The sequence below is a fragment of the Aplysia californica genome, unplaced genomic scaffold (genome assembly GCF_000002075.1).
Source record: "Aplysia californica isolate F4 #8 unplaced genomic scaffold, AplCal3.0 scaffold00078, whole genome shotgun sequence".
NCBI lineage: Eukaryota > Metazoa > Mollusca > Gastropoda > Aplysiida > Aplysiidae > Aplysia > Aplysia californica.
The window spans coordinates 1,630,657-1,641,061 of NW_004797348.1; the positions used below are offsets into that span (position 1 = coordinate 1,630,657).

General features: G+C 37.9%; 1 protein-coding gene across 1 annotated transcript; it reads left to right on the top strand.

The window, feature by feature from the left end:
• Positions 1-447: 447 nt before the first annotated feature.
• Positions 448-9,752, top strand: LOC100533441 (RNA binding protein yantar; the record flags this gene model as incomplete). The annotated part of the gene is given in 11 exon segments (NM_001204718.1): positions 448-645; positions 3,188-3,226; positions 4,267-4,357; positions 4,729-4,761; positions 5,585-5,640; positions 6,610-6,689; positions 8,697-8,758; positions 9,682-9,726; positions 9,729-9,733; positions 9,736-9,742; positions 9,745-9,752. Coding segments are annotated over 11 exon segments (469 nt in total), but the record flags the coding sequence as incomplete, so codon positions are not given.
• Positions 9,753-10,405: the final 653 nt, after the last annotated feature.

A 10,405-nucleotide genomic window follows, 5' to 3' on the forward strand; every position in this document is an offset into this window, starting at 1 on the left:
CCTATTCGATACCAGATTTAAGTACCCAAGAGTCTCGGATTACTAGATCTAGATCTAGATCTAGATCTAGATCTATTATAGGCCTAATATAATACATGTAGGCTACTTTTACAGTAATATTTACAACAAAAATAATTTTTTTAAAAATCAAAACCATGCTGATTAGTAGACAATGACAAACCTCAATTAACCCCCCCCCCTCTCCCCCAAAAAATAAATAAAAAAATAAAATAAATGAAAAACACAATGTTTACACATATTAATATTATTTGAAAGAACCACTTTTGAATTTTATTCAGTCTTTTCTTTTGTTTTGCTATTTGACTAGAATTCTAGATCTATTTTGATTTTGGATTTTGATCTTTGTTTTGGTGCGGCTTGGCTATCGATATCTGGATACTTCCGGTTGGATCTGTGTTCGTTTTCATGTCGTTAGGCATTATTGGCCTATAGGGCTTGATCAATTGGGCTTTAGCTTTGTCGTTTGTCTTTGTCTTACCATAGTCATAGCGTGGCGTGTGTTTGCTCACTTGGACAATTTTCTCTGATTGTACGTCTTAATTTCAGGGACATCATTCTGAGTGTTTTAACAACGTTGGGAAATGGCAAGAAGCAGGAGCAGGTCACCAACGACTTCGAAAAGAGGTAGGAAAAATATCATGTACACATTGTTGTTTGTAGCCTGGCCTTTGGCTGGCTCATTTTCTTCCTTCATCATCACGTGTGATCAACAAATGCCAGATCTGTGACAGATATCGGCGATCATGGTTCTCTATTCAATCCATTCCCTTGCTCTGTTGCTCTAAAAAGTTACATTATCCAACTCGTCTAGACTAGACTCTAGACTCAGCCTGATGCCTGATCCTTCCCTGTTTCTGTTTAGACTTTAGATTTTCGAAGTGATTATTCGGACTCGAGTCCGAATATGAAAAAATGTTATTCGGACTCGAGTCCGAATAACGGCGGCCTATTAGTCTATAGAATAGAATCTCTTGTAAGAGCTAAATTTCTTGTGCTTACAAAACTTTGAAAGACAAAGAATGTGAAGTAAGGCAAATGAAGCATGGTTAGGTTAGAAAGGAGAAGGTTAGACCCACAGCAGACTCTTCTTGGAGAGCCTCTGACTCTAGATTCTAAAATCTAAGGCCGCCGTTATTCAATCAATAAATTTAAGGAAAGATTCTTGGATGGTCCCTTCACCTGAAGATAGTTTAAGCATGAACTAAACCCTATTCACCCTGGGTGGCCATGGACAGTGTGAGTGTGCTTGATTCCACCTGGCTAGCTCTTAGCTGGGGTGATCGATCTAAACTTAACATACTAAACTAAATTTACATACTCCTTGAGCTCAAATTTCTTAAGCTATCAATATCAATATAAATTGTGCTTACATTTTACTTAAGATCTTAAGATGGTCTACTAAAATGAGTAGGGAAAATGATAAATTTTGGAAGTGCCTATTTGCAATGCTGCTTTACGATGAGCGCCAGTGCTAAATAAAACGCAGTGTGTTAAATATAAGTATAGGCTTAATCTACACTTGTTTGTTGGAAGTTCTGATGGCTGAATGGACAACGCGTCTGCATTTGTAGTCAAACCATTATTTTATGAGCGTGGGAATGAATCCCGGTCCTGGAAGTTTTTTGTTTTGTTTTTTTCTCTCCTCCTCTTCCTGACTGACCAACAATTTTTTCCCATAATTATAACTTGTTGCTTTGTATTTTTTTAATGTAGTGATGAAGCATGTCGCATGCACATTCTGGTTTTGTCCGCAAGAGGAGCTTTTACAAGCAAAGTAGGCCTATACTTTTACTTTTACTTTTACCAATATAGGCCTGGTTAAAGTTCAATGGTGGCTTTCCTTGGTCTGTGAGTCTAATTATTATTTTTATTTTAATTTAGGCTCAGGGGAAGGAAAAAAAAAACCTTCCGGTACCGGAATTCAATGCCTCGCTTGGAAGCACTGAACATTAGAGAACATAGACAGCTTGTATACGTTCTCTAGGCCTAACGTTAGAGAATGTAGACACTACCCCAAGCTAATTAAAACGCCAAAGCCTAGATCAGGTGTTATCATGTGTGTGATGGCAAAATATAAAGTGCACGCAGAGATTATTTTTTTAGGTATTGTATGACGACACTGCCGATAGGAAATAGTGCTTTCCGAGTTGCACCGTCTTGTAAATTGTTATCCAAGCGTCTTTTGACTTGCTTGCTCAAACTCAAATGATTATATAATGATTATGAGAAATGAACAAGACTACTTTCGTGCAAATAATATCTGTGTCAGAAACAATTGTTTGATCTAGATCTACCCAATATTGGTCGGAATAAGACAACGTCATAAAAAAGGAGTCAAATCCTAGGAGGTTTATCAAGAAACGGAGAAAGCTTCCACAATCCAGACAAAACTACAATATTATTATGTTGAAACGATGGCTCCTAGTTCTGGCATTTCAAATAGCATGGGAGTTAATCAGAACGTGGCGTTTCAAATAGCATGGGAGCTATTCAGAACGCAGCGTTGCAAATAGCGCCTGCCATAAATTTTTCATCAGATCGGCTCATTGGCACTCCATTTGCATACAGCAACTTCTAGTAAATCAATGGTCTTGATCTACTTAACTCCTTCAAGGCATTAAAATCAAACCGAGTGCCTTGTCTTGTTTAGATAAAATTTATGTCTACTTTCACATTCTTCGTTGCATATATGCCCAAATCAAAACCAAAAGTATGATTCATTCATTATTACAAACACAAAAATAGTTGTACCCCTGGGTTGTTGTTTTTTTAATCCTTCTTGTCACCTAACTTATTTTGTTGTAGTTTGTCTTAATATTTTAAGAGATGTTTCTTTTCTTTTGGCAAACCTAGACGAGTAGTGGATAAAAGAGCTTGGTTTTGAAGAGTAATTAAATACCTGCTACGTCTATCCACATAATCCTGTCAAGGCAAGCGCATGGGCCCTACACATAGGTTATGTAGGCTTGTTGAGATGAGTTGATTAGATTAAACATTTAAAAAAATAATTATTGATTGTAGTGGGTATGATGCTAAATTTTTTTCTTTCATTTGTCAAAACATGTGTGTATCACTGCTCTTGGGAGCACTTTTCTGGTTTCCTTGCTAATTCTAGCTGATGAGGAACTGATTTGTAATTAATGACTCTTGATTTTTATCTCTGCAGATCGGAGGAGGTCTAGATCCCGGTCCAGAGAAAGGAGACGTAAGTTGCCTTTTTAAAAGTTTTTTTTTTTTACCTTATCAGCTAGCTCAGTTGTTGAAATGTTAGAATGCAGTGTAGTGCTGTTCGATTTCGAGCAACTTGGAAACACATGTGTCACTTTTCCCATGAAACTACGACAGCTACAGAGTTGAAAGTTGACAAGTACCTGCAAAAAGATTGATAGGTCCCCATGACGGAGTCCGATTTTTTATTTGTTCATGTCCTGAATTTAGAAAAATATAAATTTGACAAAAAGTTCGCATCCTTCTTTGGCTTTTGTGATTATTCCACTGAGAAACGAAACAAATCTGCCTAGAGCTGTCCTTCTCAGTGGAAGTGCCAAAAGTTATATTATTTTTGCAATTTCGATTTCGTTTCTTTCTAATGAAAGATAATTGAATGGGCTACGAAAAAGACGAACCAGTACCGCAAACAGTGCAGTTTTAGCGTGAGAAAAAAATTCCAAAGTGCAAACCGCAAGGGTTGCGGGTGGGGTATAACAGCATCAAAGCGAATTTACCCGCAACAGTTCTGGTTGCGGTAATGAGTGAGTTAAAAGGTGTTAAAATCTATTGTTGAAGCATGTTTTCTCTTCCCTGCTATGTTTTACCATGGATTTCCATTCATGATATCAATGTCAACTGAATGCCAAAGTGAAAATGAATTTTCCATGAATAAATACTTTTAAAAAATCTTTTTTTAAAAGTTTGTATGTGTTCTCATTTTTGTTAAACTTAAAAGCTCATTTTCTCAAAATTATATGTTTATACCCTACCTCACAAAATGTGCAATATTTCAAAAACTACTTGAGATATCTAAGAAATTCAAAAACCCATGTGTTCAGCATTGAATTTCCTATAAGATGCTACCCTAAACTCAAAAAGGTCAAAATCCGACTTTTGGTACCTTTCTTTAGGCACACTCACATGTTATAATGAATACTGTAACTCGGCTGGCAAAGTCAATCACAATTTATTTCTCTGTCTTCCTCTATAGATTAAATTGTTTTTAACATGCAGCCTGGTTTCTTTTGTTTTTAGACCGAAAGAAGAGGAGCAGATCTCGTTCTCCAAGAAGACGGCCCTCACCACAGCGTCACAGGTCTCCCTCTAATTCCCCGCCAAGGAGAAGGTAAGCCTCATGAAGTTCTGAAAAAAAATTAAATGGAAAATATTATGAACACAAAAACAAAACGCTCTTTCTTTTGAATTTTACTACTTTTGTCTATGCTCTCCCCCCCCCCCTCCAATTCAAAGGGATTCTGGTATACTGAATGTGTTTTTATTGATTTATTCTGTGCTGTAGCCATTGTAATAATTGGATTTAGTAGTATAAGACTCATTCATTGTCTTAAGGTGGGTTTGTGTAGGACATTCATGTGGAAAGATACTGGCTAGGAATAGGTCAGATTTATCCTCAGAGATTAGAAGTAGCTGTCTTATTGCCGTGCTTTGTATGTTTAAGATTGTTCAAGCACCACTTTGATTCTTTTTCTCACACAGATCACCTTCCCCTCGGAAACGATCCCAAGAAAGGTGAGTAAAAAAAACCCCTCAGAAACATGGGCATGTAGCCTGCTGTTTGCGTACCACATTAGAAAATATATCTGTCTTAGCTAAGGTGGAACTCTTTGTTGAACTTGTAGTGGTAGTTTCCTTAAAGTGGAAGGGGGGGGGGGGGGGGGGTAATAAACATTTAGGGATGGCAGTAAAACCTGCTCGAAACAGTGTTAGGATTTTACTTTTTTGTTATTGCCATGATGGTTAATGCAGGATCTTAACTGATTCAGGGGGGGGGGGGGGGATCCCACATCCAGGTCACAATAGGATCTCCCCTTACTTTGAAATGTACCGATGTGACCCTTAGGTATGTGTTTTTCTTTTGGCAAGTTTTGTCCTTGTACGTTTGGGTTGTTAGGCAAAGACCACTGTATTATCCAGTGTAGCATTTTGACTTCTGCATTGTTGCTGACGAAGGAAAAAATACCCCAGACTGTGATTTGGAATGTACACACAAGAAATGGGCCTAACTGTTTAGTTGTATTTTTGGGGCACAGATGTGGGAACTCAAATGAACTCACTGTTATCTGTGGTGTTCTGGTTAGATCTTTCACTAATGATATGTGAGTTTGAATCCGGCTTGGTGAAGTGTTTTATATAAAAGTGCATATTATTATTGCCGGAGTGTTGTATTTTACTAAGCCTTGGTTGGCCATGATAGGCAAAGTTGAAGCAGCCCATCTGTAAAGGGTTTAATTTGTGTAAATGCGGGTGTGGGACGTTTCCAGCCTAGAAATTTATTATTAATAATCTTGCTTCCATGTTCTGACCAGTGCTTTTACAAAATTTCTTTCTGCAGAGATCTGGATAAACCAGACAAACAGAATCATGTTGACGGGAGAGCGGAAATCGATGGTAAGTTTTTTAGCATCAGTATATATTTATTTGCTGACTTCACATACTTAGAGAGGCCAAAGTAGATGTCATATATTGACAAAAATGTCTGTGACTCTTATCACAGCTTTGTCCTGGTAGAAAGTGACGGTAGTTCCTGCAGAACGTCCAAGATAGAGCTCACTCCACCATCTGCTATTCTCTTTGTCATTCATATTCCTATCTTTTGTCTCAATCTGAGGAACCTTCTATATTGCCGTATGTTGTTTGGAAATTGCCAAACCTTGAAACCCTGTCATTCGTCATTCATATTCCTATCTTTTGTCTCAATCTGAGGAACCTTCTATATTGCCGTATGTTGTTTGGAAATTGCCAAACCTTGAAACCCTGTCATTCGTTTGTGATCTCTTGGTATTGAATGTTGTTGACTAGTTTTTAGCAGTGATCACCGTAAAAGTATTTTTAAAAGATTGGTGAAATCATCTGTTTGTCCTTGGAAAGACTTCAAACATGTATTGCTTGTTGCAATGTATAGTTAAATCATTGTTTAATTTGATTGAATAGAAGAGTAGCATGCCCGTAGAAAGTCATAATTACTAAGGGAGAAAAGGATCATTTGTCCTTTCTTTACTGTAGTGGAAATTCGCTTCTCAGAACCATTGTTCTTTCTTTTTTTTTTTTTTTTTTTTTTGGATTTTTATTTTTTTCCCTATAATTTCTTAAAGGTTTTTTTTTTTTAACGTAGGTTATGCTATTTTAGAGGATCATCTCACCTGTTCAAGAGCTTCAGGGCATTTATCAGGATGGTTCTTTTCAGGGTTAAAAGCGAAATGGTGACCATTGTAGTGATATGTTTCTCCTTTGACTCAGAGACAGGTAGGGTATTTGAAGTTTTGTGGTATAGTACTATGATACGTGGAAAATACTCATCAGATAAAGACTGGACTATTCTTTGTTGTGTGTATGACTTAATGTACATTCTGCTTACAGAGTCGAAGCTGGAGGGTCTGGATGATGAGCAAGTGGACATGATGAAGCTAATGGGATTTGCGACCTTTGACACCACGAAGGTGAGTTGATGTTTATTTTGTATCATTGTATTGTAACTTGCCTTAGCAATAAAGAAAAAACAAATTCCAGCAGATTTGGTTTACATGAAAGAATTTGGGACGTTCCATAATTCCGTGTTTTTTGTTGTTGTTTTTTTTCTCACAGAAGCCTACTGTTGTCAATATGAATCTTTGTTCAATAACCACGTACACACACCACCCTCTTGTTTTGCCGGACATGGAATTGAGAAACTTAAGGGGGGGTTGGGGGGGGGGGCTGCTAACTATAGCTAATTTTATGGAAATATCGTCTTTGCTTTACTCACCCTGGATCAGGATATAGGCCACGAACAAACGCTTTCCACCTTTCCCTATCCTGGGCTAGTCGCTTGATGTCACTCCATGTCTTCCCACTTTTCTGTACATCCATTTCCGTGACTCTTCTCCAGGTTCCACATGGTCTTCCCCTTGATCTTTTACCCTGTGGGTTTCAATCTAACATTTTCCTTGTTATGTTGCTGCTTGACTTCATGAAAATGTGTCCTTTCCATCGCCAACGCCTTCTTCCCACCTCATCTCTGACTGGGCTGTCTCATTCTTTTCAATACTTCCATGTTGGGTGGAAATATCCCGTATTTTGTAACTTTCCAATTATCCTTATAATGTGAGTCTGTGATTTATCAATTTCAATTCCATGTTTTGGGCTACAATTTCCCTTGAGCCTCATTCTCTGCAGTAAAGGCATCTATCTGAGGTTGAAAATAGGGTTTCTTCGTCTTCAATCCCCAAAAGGGAACTGCTCTGCTCAAAAAATGGGTGACACAATGCCTAGCGTTTGGTCTAAATACTGACAAAAAGGTCGGCTCCCCTTTTAAAATCTTTTTACAGTGGAGTAGGTAGCGTAAACACGGCCTCGCGGGCACTCGTGGCCTTCCGACCGCGTGGTATCGATGAAATCGGGGTAATTCCGATCGCTGTTTCTTTGCTCGTTCGCAATAAAACACCAAATGTCGTACACCTTGTAAAAGTTCAGCTTTTCCTCGTTACAATGGTGTAAGTTTTTTTTTTTGTCCGATTAGTAGGAGCTGGAGAATCGCCAACGCAAGCGAAGCCCCTCGCGGTCGGAATGCGTAGTCGGCCGGTTGAAAAATTGACATGGGTGCATTCAAATGCTTCACGGAACGAGGGATGATTAAATACCATCTTTTCATTGGCGGAGAACTGTAGAGCTTTAAACGGGCTTTCCCGTGGTATGTATTTGGCCTTCGCGTCTAAATAGAAAGCTTTAAAAAATACTGTCAAAATGTTTAAAGATCACTTTTTACATAAAATATGTAAAATACCGGCTTAAAAAATATATTTAAAAAAAGATCAGCTTATTTTCTATTAGAATAAAGTAATCAACTTGGAATTATTTTTCACCAATCCTTCCGCGAAACTCAGAAAACATGTGACCCCGCACGCGGGGTGCACTACAGTATAGAGCCGACTCGCTCGCCGTGGGGCCCGGTGCGGCGCCGGCGGGGTCAACTCTGTGTTTTTGTCGAAATAACGACAGATCATCATGTTTGGGGTGATAAAATACTGATTTGTAATGATCTCACAGTCTTTAAAAAAATTAGGCTCCATATATTTGTTATAGTGATTGTACTCTGTTAATGTGATGTTAAGTGGTCTTGGTACTCTTTTATTGTCTGTCAAACATGGGGTTGCAGCTAGTGATTGACTTTAACAAATTTGATCAAATTTTAAACAACTACAATTTTCTTAAAAATCGACTGAGGTTAAAGAATGGTACCAAAATGCTCAGCTTTTCAAATGGAACTGATAAATTTGGCATACAGCTACTTTGAAAATTTAGTTTCTGGTACCTAAGTGGAGTCCACTTATAACGAGGTCTGACAATATTCTAAAATCCCGGGGGGGGGGGGTTCTTTCTTTATCTTTGATTTTGATTTTTCACTTTGTTATATTGTTGCATACACTATAACCGCAAAGATTATAATTAGTTGCTTTGTCTTGTTTCAGGGCAAAAAAGTAGATGGCAATGATGTGTCCGCAGTGAATTTGCAGCGGAAAAGACGGTACAGGTGAGGATGGATTGATATAGTAGAAGTAGTAGAAACCTCATAATAAGAGCAAGGCAGAGTTGTTTTGTTTTTGTTTGTTTTTTGGGTGAGGGGGGGGGTGATTGGTGAACTCTTTCTCGGTATTACTGGGAATTGAGATTTTTTAAACTATATTTCTGCATGCTCCACGCTATACAAGGGTCCTAGTTAATCAGGTAATGAGTTAAATCCAATAGCAATAGCTTTTCGATTGGTGGCACAATTAAACTCAGATACAGCGAACTCGGATTCAACAAAAGGAGAAGGATTGAATTTCGGAAAACATTTCTGCTCACTGAATGTCACAGAAATAACACCGAAAGTAAATGATTGTAACACAATAACATAAGGGCAAGATCCTGATGTTTTACTTCAATATTATTACTCTGGCTTTCAAAATTCCCAAACATTCCTAGATCTAGTATAATTATAAGCAAAGCAAAAAAGGTGTTGGGCCTGTATTAGGTCAAGAAAGGGATAGTAGTTTCGTCTTAACTTCCCTTGTGTTTTAGTTTTTAGAAATCTTCATTTTCAGTTAGGAAAGTTATTAAACTAAAGTTTTGTACAAGAATTAAATCTTATTATTAAATCATCATCTTGGAAAAAATGCCAACACCCACTCCCATCCATGTTTACGATCAGGGCTTAGCCGATATCCCGTGTATGTTCAGAAATAGGGCTCATTTAGTTAAGAAGAACATGTAGGCTAACTATATCTTGCTGGCTTCATAGACTGACTGTTCCTTTTGATACTGGTATGATTTGTTCGATGTAGAGATACAGATCTTTAGTCTTGTTATGCTTGCATGATCATTTGAATAAGATATTGTAATAATCTGTGACAGCGGTCATCATGACACCCTGACCTATACTTAAAATTAACTTTTTTTCCCCCACGTTTTCAGGCAGTACATGAACAGACGAGGAGGTTTCAATCGGCCATTGGACTTTGTTGCTTGAGTGCACTTTTCATCATGGAATGGAGCTGTCATATTTTCATATTTCATCATGCAGCAGTTCAAGCATTTGTGTGCAGTCATTTCCTAAAATAAGTCAATAACACTCATTGTATTAGTCATACCCCGAGGTGTGAATAGGTTATGTTAGACTCACACTGTGTGAATTGGTGAATTACATTTGAATGCTATTTCATGAATTGTCTGTAAATATATTTGCAATAAAATGTTTGTTTTACATGTCATTCCGTTTGTCCTCTACTGGTGTTATCAAAATGTACATTGTTGTGTGGTTGGCAGGTGTTCTGGTGTTGTTGCGCCTTCTTTCCTATCGAACATCTCTCATTCTTATCTCTTCTCGCTTACTTATTAACCCTTTCGTTTCTAGTGGGTATACGTTCCTTCTGTCAGCACTGATTTTCAGCTGAGCTTGTTACCCAGGTCAGCAGCCTAATGTCTCAGTGTTAATGGACGCACGGTTTAGATGTAGCGTACTCGTGACATATTTCGGACACTGGGTCTTCGACTTTGTCACTTTTCTTATTCCCCATTTCCTTCCATCTTACTCATAATTTCGAATAACTTGCAAATCTAAGTCTAAAAGTGAATTTTTTTGCCTTTTTAAAGCAATTTTAATGTTAACGTTTTACGAGAGCACATGGCCGCCCGCAAG